Source organism: Rhinoraja longicauda, chromosome 20 (genome assembly GCF_053455715.1).
Source record: "Rhinoraja longicauda isolate Sanriku21f chromosome 20, sRhiLon1.1, whole genome shotgun sequence".
Lineage (NCBI taxonomy): Eukaryota > Metazoa > Chordata > Chondrichthyes > Rajiformes > Arhynchobatidae > Rhinoraja > Rhinoraja longicauda.
In genome coordinates, this window is record NC_135972.1 from 9,619,295 (window position 1) to 9,639,232 (window position 19,938).

Consider the following 19,938-nt stretch of genomic DNA (forward strand, 5'->3'; position numbering starts at 1 on the left):
TAATGTTGGTTATAGATAGAAGGCTCATTTTCCAGTATCCATTTCTAACTGCCCTTCAGAATGTAGCGTGCCATTCTCATAGTTCTTCTGGTGAAGGTACTCCCAGTGCTCTTAGGCAGGGAGTTGCAGGAATTAGATCTAGTGACAATGAAGGACAGGCATTATACTTTGAAACTGGAATGGTGCTCAACTTAAAGGGGAACCCGCAGGCAGCAATATTCCTGTTGCTCTTGTCCTTATTGCCAGTAGACGTTGCAGGATTGGGCGGTGGTGTCAGAACAGGCTGAGCAAGTTAGTGCAGAGTATTTTCAACTGCAAGTGCAGTGTATTTTCCACTTTCACATAATGTGGACGCCATCTGTCTTTTCATCTCCAAAAGCAAAACACAGCTGTTTGAAACTTTCAGGCAAGGCAAAAGGCAAAGTTAACATTTCAGATGCACAAGCTTTCATCAGAACTGTAAAAAGTTGACAATGCTAGTTGAATGGAATGGCAAATGGGAATTGTTGAAGGGACAAAGAGATTAAATGACAACATTGTCAATGAACCAAGGCAAAAGTAAAAATGATAGGACAAGAAATAAATGAATTTACAGAAATAGGAACAAAATTTCCCAACATTTTTCTGTAAAAGAAAATTAGAGTTATTGTGACAACTCAAATGTTGACTGAAAACTATAAAGTGACTCATTTTGCCTGGCAACATTATTTGGCATTTCATCAATCCCATGTTTCATCCTGTCAGAGATCCTTCATTTTCACCTACAATGTGTTTTAGTTCCGATGAGGCACCATTAATCTCTCTGTTGCATTTTCTATATTTAGTTCAGATTACCAACATCTGCGTCATTTTGTTTTCTCTTAAAGTAGTTAATCTAATCAACATCAAGGATAAACACATACCATTTAAAGGCGGTGGGTCACGTCTCTTCTCTGTTGAACAGAAAAAAATTAAAATATATTGAAATTAGTAAATAAATCAAATATTATTTTAAATTAGATAGTTGAGTGTACATTACATTCACAGCATTATTTGGTTATCTCTCTAAAACATGCTTGTAGTTCAGATTAATTTCACAGGCACAAGAAGAAAAACATGAACACTTTCAGCGACTACATTTTACCAAGTCTATTGAAGACCATGGTGTGAAATAAAGTGGCAAAATGTATTAATAGGTCACTACCCTGAATTAAAACTACTGAAGGACATCTTTAAAAGCACTTTACTATTAAAATACAATCCAAACACATACCAGTTCTTCTTTGCCGTCTTCCAATTATGTCAGTAACTGCATATCTAAATCTTCTTGCCTCTTCTTCACTTGCAAAATTTAGTCCAATTTGGCTTGACTGGAGGAAGCAATTGCAAAATCAATATTTTAAAACTATACGTCTTCAAACTGAAGGACCAAAGATGAGTAATGTTTAGTATCAGTAACATTATGACCAGAAGATTGGCGGGCTAACAAGAAACAATAGAAACAAATAAAACTTTTCCAAACAAATAAAACTTTTCCTCATTGGAAAGATGTATCGAATGGTACATCTCAGAGTATGCATGCTGAGGCTACAATTTGTTTTTAAACAAATTCCATAAATGACTTGAACGAAGATGCAGCAGATAAGATTAAGTTTGATGATAATATCAAACAGAAAATAAGTTGGAAAGATAACACAACACAACCAGGACATGACAAACAGATTCAGAGATGCTGCCTGTCCCATTCAGTTACTCCAGCATTTTGTGTCCGTTTTAGATAAATCAAGTGAGTGCCCAAAGATCCGGTGAACAGAGTATAAGACTGGAAAATATGAACTTTCCATTTTGTGAGGAAAAATACTGCTCAGTATCTAAATGGTGTAAGAATGCACAGCTCAGAGAGAGTAGAAACAAGCCCTTTGGCCCACCAAGTCCATGCCGACCTTCGATCACTCTAGTTCTATGTTATACCACTTCCTACATACCAAGGGCAATTTTACAGTAGCCAATTAACCTACACATCTTTGAGATGTAGGGGGAAAATGGAGCATCTGGAGGAAACCCACATGGTCACTGGGAGAATGTGCAAACTCCATGCTGACAGAACCAGAGATCGGGATAGAACCCAGGTCTCTGGCGCTCTGAGGCAGCAACTTTACTAGCTGCACCACTTTGTTGCCCTTAGGATTAACCTTTTATGACTGGGTAAGGAACTTTGAACAATGATGCTGCTTTAACAACTCGTTGGCTTAGTTTTTGGAGTCTAATTTCACAGGTGGTCAGTATTTAACTGTTCCAATTGACTTGAACACAGAGTGCTTTACTGGATGGAAATGGCAATCAAATGCTATGATACTGGGTCTGGAGCCATGAATTACCTTATTTACCAGAAGGACGTTAGTGGAGCAGGTGGATTTTTGCAGCAATTTCATGGCCACCATTACTAATGAAAATCATTTTTAAAAAAATTAACATTTAGTATCTGAATTTTAATTCCTCAGGTATCGTAGTGGACTCTCACATGTTTCCAGGGGAACAGTCCAAGTCTCTGATTAGTTTGGTAATTTGACCATCATGTTACTTCAACACTGATTGGATACTCATCTGGTTTGGTGACGTTAGCAACAGCATACCAGGGTTCCCCTTGGAATAAATAAAGTCTGACACAAAACGTCAGAAAGTTCTCAGACATTACAGATCCTTGTGGTGAGCTTTTCTTTAAATCAATGAAATAATTGTTCCACAACTAACTGCAAATTCTAGGGCACACATCATGTCAGATCAGGGAGATACAAAATTAATACAAACCATCAAAATGGAAAATAGGCAATATTGGAAGGTACAAATTACAAAACTAATTGAAGTGGATGATAATTAAAGAGAGTGATTTCATTCCAAGTGAGGAAGCTCTTGGGTGATCAAACAGAAACATCAACCGCAGCATATTTTTAACACACCGGTAAGAAGATTGTTCATTTTAACACCCACAACAGATACTTATTTATCAATGATATATCAAAGAAATACACAAAACTCGAATTAAAAATAGTGAAAGAACTTACATCACCAATAAATGTATGAAAGTATGATCTGGACTGATTGTAAATAAAATTGTTGTAAATTTCTTGTTCCCACAATAACCTCCCATCCTGTGACAAAAACAAAAAAGTTAGTACAATAAAAAATTCCCAAAGTACATATTCCCAAAATACTAAATTAGGGGTTCTGATTTTAACACGATATTTAGAATTAAAAGAAGAATGTAAATCAAAGACTGCAAATGTTGATGACATAAAACACTGGATGCTGCAGATAAGAGAGTTACCAAAGCATGTTAATGGGGTTTTATCAGAACAGAAACATTAACAGTCTCTCTCCACTGATGCTGCCTTCCCATCCTGCTGATTGTTTTAATATATTTTGCCTCCAATGATTGCTAACCATTTTAATTTCCCTTACCATTCCCATACTGACCTTTCTGTTCTGGGCCTTCTCCATTGCCAGTGTGAGCAACATGCAAACGAGGGGACCAGCACCTCATATTCCGCGAGGGTAGCTTTTAACCCAACGGTATTAATATTGAATTCTCCAATTTTAGGTGACTAAACTACAAAAGCAGCCCTCTCCCCCCCCCCCCCCCTCCACTTCTCTGTGTCCCACATGCACTAATTTCTCCCTATATTTCTTCCTCTGGCTCCACATTTCACACCTCTTCTCTCCTATCTCACTACCTTTTGCCTTTTCACCTCTGCCCTTTGTCCAACCATCGGCCAATCAACCCCACCCCCCTCATCTGTATCTACCTGTCACTTGCCAGACTTTATCCCATCCCCACCTCTCTTCCAGCTTTCTCCCTCTACGACAATCAGCCTAAAGATGGGTCCCAACCTAAAAAATTGCCAATCCACATTCTCCAGACATGCTGATTTACCCGCTGCTTTACTCCAGTAGTTTGTCGTTAAAATTTAAAAAAATATTATAAACATCATTCTGTGGCTGCTGGCTTTCGCCTCTTCCTTCTTTTCAGTGTCATTTCATACTGGCAGCCCGTTTGAAGAGAAATTTGGAACAAATTTGCAGTGTTTTTGCCCTTATTTAAAAGAACTGCTCATGTGATGTAAACGGCAACGCCACAGAGTGAACAACACAAATGGAGATTCTTCCGCTGCCAAAATTACACGAGCAGGAAGTTTGCTAGAAAAGGATGCTAGGAACAAAGCAGAACGAGGTGCAGATTACCGATTTGAGAAAAGAGTAAAGATATGAAGCAATGCAGCTGAAGAGCGAGAGCAGACTCAAATCATGGACATTGAAGGAAATTAAGTTACCATTTTCCCTTTCCGATCTTTTCTCCAATCACCCAAACAAATTCCCAAGATGGTTGAGAAAATAGGGCCAAAGGTTATATTCAGGCTGAAAGGCATCAGCGGTTTCAAGAGGAAAGGAAGAGTTGAGATAAGGCAGTAGTTTAATGGCCACAATTGTACAAATCGTTTTATATGAAAAGACTGATGATAGCAGTCATGGAACTGAGAAAGGAATAAGTGAAGAAACCATTGCAAATGGTATCAGTTTTTAATTTAGGAGTAGGAAAGCAAGTTGGGTGGGAATAGGATCAGAAAGAACAGAATCAAAGTCTGTCAGTCTAACACTGAAGCCAAAGGTACCGACTATTATACCCTTAAATGAAGTGAACAATTATTGGACAAAAGATTTTTACCGTACCTTTATATCGTATATTCGAATAAAGTAAGATCTTTGTGGGTTGTCTTTGATAAGGCAGGCAACACCACAGCATTTTTTTGTCCAGTAAGAGCTGCGTTCTGCTGTAAATACTTGAACAACAGCTGATGAGAGAGTCTGGTAGAAAAAATAAAGTCAGTGCTTAGTTAGGTTGTTTTTAAATATTTCAATTATACAGTAACTTATATAATTAACAAATTGAACAAGTTAGATGACATTAAATTCAAGTTTATCTGACTTTACAAACATTTCCAGTGTTGACTGCCTGATAAATGGAACACTGATCCAACTACTCCTTTCTAATTTAAGAATATCGAGTTGCGAACAAGATTATTGAATGGGTTTGGTAATTGCCTTATACCACACGGCACAACAGTAAAATAAAAATATGCTTTGTAACAAGTATTGAAACATTTTACTGTTAATTTTGAAGTCATTAAAATATATAGCAGATATTACAATATTGTTAGCTCATTACAATATTGCACTTGTGAAACAAATCTCACAGGTGTAATGCATATTTTAGTTTGAAACTGTAAAATTACATGAACCTCTGTACATTCCAACACTAGGGACTTGGGAGCATTGTTTTCGTCTTTGCACTATCATGTTTGTTCTTATATCTTGAACTTATTTTTTTGTTTATTATGTTGTCTACTGAATACAATGTTTAAACACGTTGTGCTACTGCAAGTAAGAATTTCATTGACCTGTTTTGGAACATATGACAATAGCATATGACTCTTAACAACTATCATCCATTCAACCTTTAGCTGAGCTTCTAATCCCTGATCTTCCTCCAACGGGAAGTTATCCTAATGTTACCATAAAACAACCAAATTTGCTTTTGGGGAGAAGAAACTGTAGATGCTGGACTTGAGCAAAGCACAAACTGCTGGAGGAACTCACTGGGCCAGGCAACATCTGTGGAGGGAATGGACTTGAGATGTTTCGGGTCGGGACCCTTTTTCAGACTGAGTGGAGTGGCGGGGGGGGTAGAGAAAGTTGGAAAGTGGGATAATGCCTGGAAAGTAATAGGTGGATACATGCAGAGGGGTGGGAAAGGGAATGAGGGGAAATTCACAGATGGATAGAATAAGCAGCAAAGGCTAGAGGTGAAAAGGAGACAAAAGGGTGTCAGATAAGTGGGGAAAAAAGTGAAATGTAAAAGCTGGAGGATGGGATAAGAGTGGATGGGGACGTGGAAAGGGGAAGGTAGTTGGGAGGGGGATAAATGGGAAATGTAGGACTCGGGGGTGGGGGATGAGCATACGGAGGAAGGGAAAAGAGCAATGTGGCTATGGTGGTGGGTGAGATGTGTGCATAATACGGTGGGGGTGTCGTACGTATGTGCTGCTGTCAACCCGTTTCTGTTTCTTAAGAATTAGCTTGCCCAGGTTCTAATCCACTATGAAGGAATCTAATTTAAACTAATCATCACATTCAAATTCTTCTTGGCCTTGCCTTCTGTACCTCTAACCTTCAAGTTGTGCAGCTCTCTAAGAACTCTGTATTCATGCATCATCCACTTGCTTTTCACTTCACATAGTTAGTTTGGTGTATTGTCAATTATCTCGCCCCTAAGTTTTGGAATTATTTCTGAAATTTCTGTCTTTGCCTACCCCCACCTCTCTGCATCTGAAAGCAGGTCTTAACTTCGTGAGGGATACTTTGTCATTTGTAAATAAATTTTTTAAAAGTTTTTAAAAATGTATTTTCAGCTTAGAAGCCAAATCCATTATAGGACAGCTGGCAGGCAGAGCATTCTTCCCAGAAAATAGCACATTAAAAGGATGTAATATTATATTTATTGATCCTTACAAGCTGGATGTCAGAAATTGTTTTATCCAATAACATTAAAAGTTAAACACAAAAGACAAAGTGCTGGAGTAACTCAGCAGGTCATGCAGCATCTCTGGAGCACATGGATAGGTGACGTGTCACATCCTGACCTCAAACGTCACCTGTCCACGTTCTCCAAAGATTGCTCCAGCACTGTTTTGTAAACCGGAGCCAACAGTTCTATGTGTCAACATTAAAACTTATGCCATTTCAGAACTTGAATGATAGATACCAAGCCTAGAGAAACCTTTCCCGGAAAATATTAATGGTGCATCTGTGCCAAAATCCAAATTCTAACACTGTTGAAACTCTGGTGAAAAGATTTGCAGATTTTTCCCATATTCACTGCAAGCTGATTATTTAAAAGAGATGTACCAAAACAATGTGTATCGAAAATTATGTGATCTTATTTGTGGTAATTCAGTTTCATCATTAATAAATTGACATTATTGTCTCACAAGTGTACTATATTTTGTTTTTGGGAAAAAATAACCCTGACCACTTCCTGTAGACAAGACTGCTGATCAGTGAAGTAATGGGAGATGCACATTACTAAAGTCTGTCTTGTGCACACTGGCCCACTGCCCAGATTCAACTAAAATTGCTAAGAAAGAATGAATGCCAGAACGACTTCCGTCCTGTTACTTCTACCCAGCCACCACAGGAAAAGCATTGCATCCACGAAAACCTCTGCAAAATGCTATGGTAAGAACTTAAGAAATCCTTGGTAACTGAGGCATGCAGCAAAAATGTAACGTCAACCTTATTGAAATCTTGGTAAGTTGATACTTTTAAGCACACACTAAAATGCTCAATGGCTTCTAGTGAGTAAAATTCTTTCTGAAGGTGATCACATATCTCAACAAAGTGACATCAACATTATTGAACTTTAAGTATTAAAAGAAATGAGAAATTCGCAAAACCTTTCAATAATTTATATCAATTTATATCATTATTTCATATACAACTCCAAAGTTAACAACAGTTGGATGCAAAATGAAGAAAACTAAGGGTCTTTTACTGATACAATTTTACTATCAAGTATAATTTAAGATTTTTTGCTAAACCTAATCCAATTTCAAGAATATGCTCTCACACATTCTGAAATACTTTTTTAAAGAGGTACAACTTTAAAATTTATTTTTAAAGAAAGATTTGCACATAACAATTCAACAACAAAAAAAGACATAATGCTCATGGCCAGAGGAATCAACGGTGAATAAGATGCAAAGCCCTACAACTGCAAAAAAAAACATTTTGTCTGTCCACATTAAGCAGCAAAGAAACTTGCCAAGACCGCACTGGAAAAGACCAAAATTCTATAGTCAGTACTACAATAAAATACTGGAGCACAGCAAGAATGAACAAATTCTTGACACAATAGATAGATTATTATCCAAGATTAGACCTCGATTTTCTGAAAAGACAAACAAACGATTCAATAAATAATAATGGTCATGTTAACGAAGTAACAAACTATTAAAGAACTAATGAACAGTCGTCAGACATTTCCTGCGTAAAATTGCTACTCTGATAGACGTGGTGGGAAACCTTTTACAAAAAAAAGGAAAAGTGATTCCAGCAGAGCAGCAGCTCATCATTCTCCAAAATCCTTACTTTCTATAAAGACTTGAGTGGGAAGTAAACTTGGTTGCATGGTTTGAGCGTAGCTTTATAGATATGGCATTGTTAAAGCTGGTTTACAGGGACCTGGGTCGACTTTGAAAAACAATGCAATCAAAACAAGTCTTCAAAGAATGAGCTATGAAGAAACTGTCTTATTAGCTTTTAAAGGGTCATATACAGACTTACGGACTGAACAAAAAAAGACAGCTTTTCTACCATAGGTATCCTATTTTATACTAATAAGTACAATGCGCTCATGCTTCAATATAACTTCAAAGGCAGTCTCCTGCCAATATGATGCAGATCTAAGAATCAGGCTGCAATCTTGTAATGGAACTTTTACCCTGAGCTAGAGACAATATTAATTGATGATAGTTCTCCATGATTAACAAACTGGTGGTCAAAAGTCTCAAAATTGTTATAAAATCTATAGTGCTTTAATCTGCATACATAAGGGCTCAAGTATTTTTAATTTTACAATGATTAGTAAGCAGTTCGGTCCAAGATTAAAATATACAATAAATCATTCTGTATTCTGAAGTCTCTATAGAACTTGTATGGAGTCTTTACGCTGCGATGAGATTAAAAACATGTTTTATACAGTTCATGGGAAGACAAGAAACAGGAGCTGGAAAAGTTCACTCCTTGAGCCTGCTGTGACAACCAAATCATAGCTATTTTTTCATCTCCAATTACATTCTTCTGCCTATCCAAATGCTCCTCAATTCCTTTAATACCAGGAAATCTTTTGACGTGCTTTGAGTGGAATCAAGGCCACATCATCTGCAGTTCTAAAACTTCACCAATGGCTCCATGTTGAAATGCCTAATTTCACCGGTGGCAGATTGCTTGGCAGGTGATAGTTTGTTTAGGTCATGCATAATCTGGGTCAGTTAACTCTCCTTGGTTATTGCAGTCAACCAGCCAAATGGAATGGGGCATCAGTGGATGAATGATTGTAGGTGTATCACCACTGGGCATGGCCTGCCTTCTCCAACCAACTTGTAACTCTCTCACTCTGCTGCTCCAACACCCAGTGTAGCATCTGCAGAAATGTCAGGAATGGCCACCTTTCCACTGTGGTGTCTCACTCTGGCAAGAATATACATTGAGGATGGGATTAGGACAATCACAATATTGCACCTACAGTATCTAGAAATCTTCAGGGTGCAAAATCTGTATCAGTTAAAGCCATATCTACGAAGAATAGAAACATAAAAGAGAATTTTCCATACGAAGTGATGTGCAAATCTCTTGATCAATAACTGCAGAAAAATAGGGGGCAGGAAAATGGTCTTCAATGTATTTATCATATCCAATTAGCATCAATAGAAATGTTGGCTCTCAATTTGATTAATTGTAGCCTTCGCAAATTGCCTTCACATTTTGTTTCCTCGAGTTGAGTTTGTCATTTAACAATGACAAAAATCAAATTATTTTGAATTATAGTTACTGCTTTAAGCCATCTGCACAACCCTTTGAACCTATTCCACTCATACATATAGATCTTCAGCTCAACTCTAACAAACCCCTTTAATTCTGTTAACTTTAATTTCCTTCACCAGGTAAATCCAGCAAATTCTTTGGGGGAACGAGTTCCAGTTTTCCATTAGCCTGTGTGTAATTTATTTGGATTCAGTATTTAATTTAAGCAAGGCAATAAGAGAGGATCGAGATAAATTAGTCTTCTCATTATAGCTTTGACAATTCTCCAATCCATTTAAAAAGGATTTAATCAGCCAGATTGCCCAAGTTTAATTTAATACAACATTGACAGTAGTTTGCTGGATACAAAGGGAGAGAAAAGTTGCTTTTGAAAAATGTGATGAACATGTTCAGTTATAAATGACCAATGTTGGTGTCAATGGAAATAAACAGAAAATCAGTGTAATGGAAATAAACAGAAAATCAGGCAGCATTCTGTGGAAAGAATAACAGAATTAGCATTTCATATCAATGACCAGAATAGGTCACTGACCTGAAAAATTAATTTTATTTATTTTTCCAACAAGACTGTTGCATGAAATGTTGAGTATTGAAAGTACTCTGGGGCGTGGCTGTGTTCTGCAGCTGCGGCTCACCGGCAGTCTCTCCGTTTTTTTGTTTTTGTTTTTTTGTCATTGTCGTTGTTAAATGTACGTTTTGTTTTATTTTTAATTCTGTGTATGTAGGGGGGTGGTGGGGGGGGTTGGGGGAAACCTTTTTTTCAAATCTCCTCCTCAACGGAGATGCGACCTTTACCGTGTCGTATCTCCGTTCGCGCTACGGCCTAACATCGTGGAGTCGGCGGCCTCCAGCTGGGATCGACCTCAAAGACTCCGGTCGCAGGGCCTGGACTTACCATCTCGGAGGCTTCGGCCGTGGGCCCTGCAGACCGCAACATCGGGAGTTCGCAGGTCCCTGGCTGGCGACCGGCTTTTGGGAGCTCCAGCCGTAGCAGCTTCGACCGCCCCGAAGCGCGAGGTACGCTCAACCCGCCCGCAGGCTCTTCATCGCCCTGCGTGGCCTGGCCGCGGTACTTTCCATCGCCCGGTGGGGGCTCAGGACCTTCATCGGCCTGCTCGGCTCGGCCCTGGGACTTTCCATCGCCCGGTGGGGGCTTCAAAAAGTTGGGAGCCTCGATCACCTCGTGGCACCACGGGAGAAGAATGAGGAGGAGATAAGACTTTGCCTTCCATCACAGTGAGGGTATGCCTAGAGCAATCACTGTGATGGCTGTTTGTGTAAAAAATTATATCTGTGTGTCTTGTGCTTTTTAATGTCTATTGCCGGACCCTGACGTGAGAGGACGCTGGCGTTGAGTATTCGCCGCTTTTCCGTCAGGATAGTTTGTCTGTTTGTTTCTATGTTAATTGTTTTTGTAAAGCGCTTTGAGCATGTGATAAGGCGCTATATAAAATAAATTGATTATTATTATTATTATTACTCTGTCCCATTTTTCTGGTATCTGCAGTTTGTTTTTGATTTTCAGTCATCACCAGAAACACATTAAAAATAATTACAAATTCAGGAGATACCAGAGAATATTCAAGAAATTAGTTATTTAAATTCATTTTAGTTTAGAATGTGTACATAAAGGTCAACAAACTAGTTTAGAATGTGTACATAAAGGTCAACATCTACAGTCTGAAGAAGGGTTCCAACCTAAAACGTCACCTATCCATGACCTTCGGAGATGCTGCCAGAGTTATGCTCGCACATTTTCTCTTTAGTTTTGTAAACCAGCATCCGCTGTCCCTTGTCTCTACATAATGTTTGACCAAAAGGATTCTCAGTAATAATAGAAGGAAAATATTGTAAAATTAAATGTAACCGTGATATATTTGGCTTAACTGACTTGGCCTAAAGAGAATATTGTTTTAACATATCAGATTGTTATTGATAAAATATCACATAAATCTTACAAAGAGTTCACTATGAGATATAGCTGCACAGTTTGGTGTTTGTGTGACTACAGGACAACATGGAAAAACTGACCAGACAACCAGCAAATAGTCATACCATAGAACTTCCAGCAGTGATGATTTAAATAGTTTAAATTAATGTGGGAGTTACTTGGCACAGCAGAAGCATTTCTAAAATAGAGTAGTTAATAAATTAGAAACTGATTCTGAGCAGCGAGCAGAAGGTCCCAACGAGCTGTGGCCACACTCTGATCCTCATCGGGACTTCTGAGGGCAACTCGTTAACTAATGCAAGTTTAGCTGTAAATTTAATATATATTTAATATTTGTTTCATCTGAGTTTCTAACTGTCCCTGGTACTTTAGAGACATGAGAGAGGCATAATTAGTTGTTCAGAGGTGAACTGTTGAATTGTTGGTCCAGCAAAACAGATAATCAATCCGGCAAGGTTCTGGAAACAAGGATTCCAGACAATCGGAGGTATACCTGGATTATGTACTTATTGCATGTAAGTGTGTCAATAATCTTACTGATCTGCATGCAAAAAAAAAGACTTTCACTGTACCTGGTACATGTGATAATAAAGGAACCATTGAATAATTGAACACAAGGAATGTAGAATTAAGATAGTTGAAAGTTTAAAGGGGAAACTAGGTTGCTCAGTTCCCTGCTGTTTTGTTTATTTATCATATATAATTGGTGTCACGATCAAAGATTTGCCAAAATTAGATTCAGATTCCATTCTTCCTTCTCCTAATTACTATTTCTCTCCATAAATAAAAACAGAAGATACTGGAAGCACTTGGCAGATAAAAGTATTTGCGAAGAAAGAACATACTTATATTGCATGTCAATCACCTTCCTTCAGAACTACCTTTTTTTCCTCTGATTTACTGGACTGTTCATGCCTTCTTTCATTAGACTTTTGACACTATTTTCAAAAACCCATTCCTTCTTTGCGCACATGTAATCCAATTTAATTGCTTTATCCTGATAATCAAATTATGTACTTCTAATCTGATTATAACTCACTGGTGTGGGAAAAATGGATAAACATTTCTAAATTTGTATTTCAAAACTATAAAAGCCCATTCAGCCCATCAGGACAAATCTTTTGTTTGTTTGTTTGTTTGTTTTTATGTCTTGTTTGCTTTGTAAAGCATCTTTGAGTATCTTGAAAAGCGCTATATAAAATAAATGTGTTATTATTATTATTATTATTATTATTATTATCCTCTGTACTCAGCACCCATTTTCAGCATAATACCCCATACCAAACAAACACTGTCTATTTAATTGTTCAGCCAATATCCTCCATCTTTTAATGCAAATTTTTACAGGGCAATTAGACCTCTCATTGATCATATGCAGTTTACCCAAACATTGTCCTAAATAATCTTGCCAGCAATGACCAAGTCATAATCAACTGCTGAAAAATTCAAACAATCAAAAATTGCAAACGTCAATATTTTCCATCAAAGCTTATCACCACCAAATCTGTCCTTTTTCAGTAGCTCATTTCTACTTTGATTCTTCCACAACCTGGATATATGAATATTTTGGCATGATGGTAATACATGCAAAAGCAAGACAAATGAAATAGTAAAGGGCTATTACATTCTACATCCAATCAACCCTGATTCAGAATCTCTATCTGTTGCCCCAATTCTTGCTATTGTTTAAGATATACAGCCTTTGGTTTTCTCCCATCCATATCAAGATCTTTTTTTCCAGGGACCTTTGTAAAATCCATGTCAAATCAATACTGTCAACTAATTTTAACACTTACAATTTTCATCCCATGGATGAACTTTACTGGAAAACCATTCATTAATGTGCTCCAAATATATCAGTGCTGGTTTACAAATAGATCCCACTCTCCCAGCAACTCCTTACAAAAACCATAAGACAGGACAATGCAATTTATTTAAACATCTGCTACATATGTAATAAAATGTATGCACACAAGGTTTATTAAGTACAAGTCACACTGTTTATCCTCTGATGTTACTTGGATTATCATGCTGGAACTCAGACAAATGTTATTTCTTAGAATCCTGTGCCCCATATTGATCTACTCGGTTAGACCACACTTCAAGAGAAGCTACAAGTCATCTCAAGATTTCGAAACTCTTTACCTGCTAATGTTAACAGCCAAGTTCAGGATTGACTTCTCAGTTTTTCTCATTAGTCTGTTCAATTCAGGTTTTTTTTCTGAAAAAGATCCATTTCTTTTTGATATGTGTGATTACTGTGACATACTTGTTCATCATTACGTTCTATCAAATGCCTGATTTGCTGTATGCAAGACACCTGTTCCTGTACTTTTAATTATTAGTTCCCTTGCTGGGATTTTTTTTTTGCCTTTGAGCTAAAAAGAACATCTTATGAACTCCCAATGACAAAAAGAGCTAGTGACAATTATGGGAAGTCAATCACAACAATGTGCATAACCAGTGTTTCTTAGAAGAAAAGTCACCAACCCAATCTTCATATAAACATGGCAATAAATCTTATACCGTTGGAAAGCCTGTTTATTTCCCTTTTAAATGGTGCCACATTTGTAAGGAACATGCATTTGTGGGATGAGCAGCAGAGCTGAGTATATGGGTTACGCCCATGAAAAATTTGCCAAATCTTCTCTGCCAATGCCAAACAGCTTATTCTGCTGTTGCTATTGACTCTTGTTTTGAGCTTCTGGTATCTCCAGGTTCTGACAATCAGGTGCCTGATTGGCACCTAATTGGCAGCATCTGTGAGCATGGGCCCTGCGATAGTGGTCAGTAGGTGTCTGCTCCAAGAATCGGCATGCCACGTTTGACTGATCTGGATAGGGCCCGTGCGATAGGCAACTTCAAGCTGGTGTTCCGCAAAACCAAGTTGCGGCATTATTTGGAGTGAGCCCTAGTACCATCTCCAAAGTTAAGGCCAAGTTCCATATAACGGGGGATGTCAGAGACAGGCCGCGAAGTGGGCGCCCCAAGAAGACGACACCCGAAGAAGACCGTTTCCTCACCCTGTCAGCACTTAGGAACCGTAGGCTGTCTTCTACAGATTTGCAGTCAAGGTTTGCAGGACGATATGGCCGACGGCTCTCTGCCCAGACAATTCGGAACAGACTGCACGCAGCCGATCTCCGGTCTCATAGGGCTGCCAGGAGGCCTGCCTTGACTGCCCTTCACCATCAGGCCTGTTTGCGCTGGTGTCGGCAACACGTGCACTGGAACCTGAACATGTGGAGGAACGTTATGTTCAGCGATGAGTCCAGATTCTGCCTACGGCAGTTGGATCATAGGGTCAAAGTGTGGAGAAGACGCGGAGAACGCTATGCTGATTGCTGCACCGATAGAGTAACATCTTTTGGTGGAGGCAGTGTGATGGTGTGGGGCGGCATCTCCCTCACTGGAAAAACGAGGCTAATCATCATTGGAGGCAATCTCAATGCAGAGAGATATCGAGATGAGATTCTGCAACCAGTGGCAATCCCATATCTCCACAGTCTGGGACCGAACTCTATCCTCCAAGATGACAATGCTCGCCCCCACAGAGCAGGGTTTCTCAGAGACTACCTCCAGAATTTGGGAATGGAGAGGATGGAATGGCCTGCCAGCAGTCCTGACCTCAACCCCATTGAACACTTGTGGGATCAGCTTGGGCGTGCTGTTCGTGCCAGAGTGACCAACACAACCACGTTGGCTGACTTGCGACAAATGCTGGTTGAAGAATGGGATGCCATCCCACAACAGTGTGTGACCAGGCTGGTGACCAGCATGAGGAGGTGCCAGGCTGTTGTGGCTGTGTATGGTTCTTCCACACGCTACTGAGGCTCCTGTTTATTAAATGAATAAATTGTTAAATTGCCAATATGTCTTGTTTCTTCAGACTTCAATCATCCAATCCACCAAACAACACCGAACAAGAGTCAATGGCAGAATAAGCTGTTTGGCATTGGCAGAGAAGATTTGGCAGATTTTTCATGGGCGCAACCCACATACTCAGCTCTGCTGCTCATCCCACAAATGCATGTTCCTTACAAATGTGGCACCATTTAAAAGGGAAATAAACAGGCTTTCCAACGGTATAAGATTTATTGCCAAGAAGCATTGTTACAACAAAGAAATAATCTACCAAACACAAATGTCCTTACTTTTTGTGCTATGTTTACTTCACATCTTCATTCACTAACTTTTCCTCTGATAACAAGGTAGACTGCGGTACTAAAGAACTCTAACAGATCTGAAAATACAGGTTCAGGTTGAGAAGTATAAAGTAACATTCACATTGCACAATGCCTGATAACGATAATTTCAAATGGAGGAAATCCAACCATCTCCCTGATCTTTTGTGGCACAACTTTCAAAACATCTACCACAAACATGTTAAGCTTTAATGATCATATTTTGATTATAGAGGCATGGTAAAAGGAATTCAGAAAATAGAAAACCTGTACAAATGACATTAAAATTACAAAAAAATCTCATAGGAAAATTCAGAACCATTTGAGCTATATCCATTTTCATTATTGTTAGTACAATATTTGCTCAATCCAAATTTAGTTCATAAAAACTCATGCAAAATCAACGATAAAAACGGTTCATGTAAAATCTACAATAAAGTTCATATGACATTTTACCTCAGCTATGCAGTGAAAAGTTAGTATTCCATTAATTAAGGTTCATATATTTACATTGGTTTTTCCCAGCAGTTTAGTTTAGTTTGTTGCCATGTGTACTGAGATAGAGTGAAAAGCTTTTGTTGTGTGCTATCCAGTCAGCAGAAAGACAATACATGATTACAATCGAGCCATTTACAGTGTATAGATACATGATAAGGGAATAACGTTTAGTTTGAGGGTCACCAAAGTAGATAGTTCAGCTCTCTGTTTGTGGTAGGATGATTCAGTTGCCTGATAACAGCTGGGAAGAAACTTTTCACACTTCTATACCATTTGCCGGATGGGAGAGGGGAGAAGAGGGAGTGGCCAGGGTGCAACTCGTCCTTGATTATGCTGCTGGCTTTGCCAAGGCAGCGCGAGATATAAATGGAGTCAATAGAAGGGAGGATGGTTTGTGTGATGCGTCCACAATTTGTTGCAATTTCTTACGGTCTTGGATGGAGCTGTTCCCAAACCAAGTTGTGATGCATCCTGATAAAATGCTTTCTATGCAATAAGTAGTATTTAAAATAATGGGCCATTCTTGCAAAGTGGAATTACTAATCCCAGACATACATATTCTGCTTTGGGCATAGATGACAGCCTCATCAGACTATCATATCCAGAAATGTTATATTATAGAAAAGGCTAATGTTAAATATTTCTGAATATAGGTGCTGCGCATGAAAAGGGAAGATAATATTCAATTATAATCTTCAATTGAAACACACCAGAAATGAGCAAAGATGGCAAAAAGATAAAACCACAACTTCCCTTTTGAAACCACAGACAACACATTTTCACGTATGTACTCGGTCACAATTAAGCTCTTCTATCAGAAAAAAACGGATTAGTACCTCAAATGGTTTCAGGGTCATATATGTGGTCGGGAAAGTAGGAACTGAAACTCACAGTGCATCATTTAGCAACCACATAAAAAGCTAGTTCTTTTGACTGTACACGGAATGAAATAAGAGTTATACAACACAGAAAGGCTCCTCAAGCCACCATCTCCATCCTAATTTACCTATACCAGTCCCATTTAAATGCATTTACTCAAGCCTTTTAATACTTTATGTACTTATTCACAAAATGCTGGAGTAACTCAGCAGGTCAGGCATCATCTCAGGAGAGAAGGAATGGGTGACGTTTCGAGTCAAGACCCTTCTTCAGACAGATCTCGACCCGAAACGTCACCCATTCCTTCTCTCCTGAGATGCTGCCTGACCTGCTGAGTTACTCCAGTATTTTGTGAATAAACACCTTCGATTTGTACCAGCATCTGCAGTTATTTTCTTATAATACTTTATGTACTGATGCATTCAGTACTAGATCATACATCAAATGGATATGTGTTAACAGTTAATTCAAATTGAAGTTATTCAAAACAAAAGTCCAGCAGTTTTTTCATTGTCAGAAAACTCTCCCAAGCAAAACTTTTAAATCAGCAAGAGTAAACTGCATTGAAAACGAACGCTGAAAAGTGTGTCGTTCATGGTCAAGTTGTACTCTATGCAAAGGCACTCCTTTCTACTCTCATGGCTTTGAAAGGTCATGGAACTGCATGCCAAGAAAAGTCAATACTTTCAAGAAAGTACGGGATACAGTGAAAGGCTACACTGTCTTCCTACTGCCATATCCACAATAAATTAGCACATTTAAATTTTATCTTCCAACACAAAAATCAATGGACAATGTGTGTAATGAAAACTATGTAAACTTTTGAAATAAGCCTTTGACAGAAAAAAAAGTATATTTTTTCAAGATATGTACTACCAGTAGAGAAGATGTCCCAAATTTGGCAGTGGTACAGAGGAAGGGGAAACTAGAATGGGATGACAGAGATAATTTGATGATAAATAGGTTTGAGCTTTGAGGTCTCATCAAAAGTGAATTGCTTTAGGATTTAAAACATTACATTTAAAGAAACATGTGTAGTCTCAAGTATTCTCACCACAGAATGAGATGTGTAAATTCCTACTGATCAGTTTAATTAGAAACGGCTATGACAGCCCAATCTCCACACATTAAAAGGGAATAGAATTAGCACATTGCAGTAACACAAGGGCAATCAAGTTTTATTGGTACCCTGAGATTTCCCGGCCTCTTTAACCCAGGGAATGTTCTCCATTTCTTTCCCCTACAATGTGCAACACCACAAATACCAATTTTTCAAGCAAGCATAATTCTACATCCTTTAAAATAACACTGAATTTTACAAGCAAGTGAACAAAATTGGTAATTCGTTACACTTAAAGATCTTTTGCACTTTTATATTGAAACTTGCCATGATGAAGAAATTATTTTGGCCAATGGCCTCAAAAAGATCTGAGATTAGTTCATAGAGTGCAAGCATCAGAAGACCCCGTAATTACAATGAAGAACTATCACTGTGCAATCAAAACTGGAAATTTTAGGTTTGAAAGGACAAGCAACACGTTCCAACTCCACAAAACCTTTTCACAATCACCAAGTCAGAATGTGCTGAAACCTTTCTGGAAGGGCCCTGACCAGAAATGTCACCTAAAATGTTCTCCTCTTGTGCCACCTGACTCACCGAGTTACTCCAGCATTTTATGTCTTTCCATGCAAACACATCTACAAGTTTGCCTTGTCAGTCACAAATAACCTTAACTTTTAAAATAATCACTGCTCCTTATGTCACCGAGTCTAAATGTTGTCCTAAAATACACTTGCCTTTTGCTGGTTGTTCCACTGAGAATCACTAGCAAGGTGCTCTTTGTTGGCCAGCTCGTTTCCAGAGCAGAAAAGTCACAGATCTGGACTTGTCAGATGCAGATCAAATGTGTTGAGCTGAGAGGCTCCTAACCAATTTAAGTGTTTTTGAAAAAGCGGTGACCAAGAGGATTGATGACAGCAAGGTAGTAGACGTTGACTATATGGACTTTAGCAAGGCCTTTGACAAGGTAACACGTGAGAAGGTTAGGTCACACGGATCCAGGACCAGGTTATCATTTGGATACAAAATTGGCTTGAAAATAGGAGACAAAGAGGGTGGTGGTAGAGGGTTTATTCCCCCCAGAATGGAGGTCACAGGTAATTGGTGCCAGATCCACTGCTGTTTGTTATTTACATTAACAATTTGAATGTGGGTGTGGCATGGTTAGGAATTTTGCGGATGACACTAAAATTGGCAGCATTGTTGAGAGAAAGTGGTTATCTAAAATTACAATGGGATCTTGATCAACCCTTGAGTTGAGGAATGGCAGATGGAGTTTAATTGCAATAAATTCAAAATATTAGAGTTTTGCAAGACAAACTAGATAGGACTCGCACAGTAAATGGCAGGTTCCGGGGGAGTGTTATAGAATGGTGAAAATAGGGGTGCAGGTAACACAGGTAAACAGAGTGATGAAGGTGGCATTTGACACACTTGCCTTCATCAGTCAGGGCACTGAGTTTTGGAACAAAGAACTGCAGATGCTAGTTTATACCAAAGATAGCAAAGATAGACACAGAGTGTTGGAGTAACTCAGCAGGTCAGGCAGCCTATCTCTTTTCTCCAGGGATGCTGCCTGACCCGCTGAGTTACACCAGTACCTTGTGTCCATAACTGAGTATGTGAGTTGTGATGTCATGCGACTGCTGGTCAAGACATTGGTAAGGCTAGTTTGGAGTAGTGTGTATAATTCTGGTCATGCCATGATAGGAAGGATGCCATTAAACTGC

General features: G+C 38.7%; 1 protein-coding gene across 1 annotated transcript in view; it reads right to left on the bottom strand.

The window, feature by feature from the left end:
- The window catches only part of LOC144603550 (actin nucleation-promoting factor WASL-like), a 59,637-nt gene that overhangs the window by 23,613 nt on the left and 16,086 nt on the right, over positions 1-19,938 (bottom strand). The window contains exons 2-5 of the mRNA XM_078416925.1: positions 4,705-4,839; positions 3,042-3,128; positions 1,253-1,349; positions 903-932 (exon numbers count right to left, since the gene is read on the bottom strand). Of these exons, the coding sequence (XP_078273051.1) occupies positions 903-932; positions 1,253-1,349; positions 3,042-3,128; positions 4,705-4,839 (349 nt within the window). The remainder of the gene's footprint in view (positions 1-902; positions 933-1,252; positions 1,350-3,041; positions 3,129-4,704; positions 4,840-19,938) is intronic.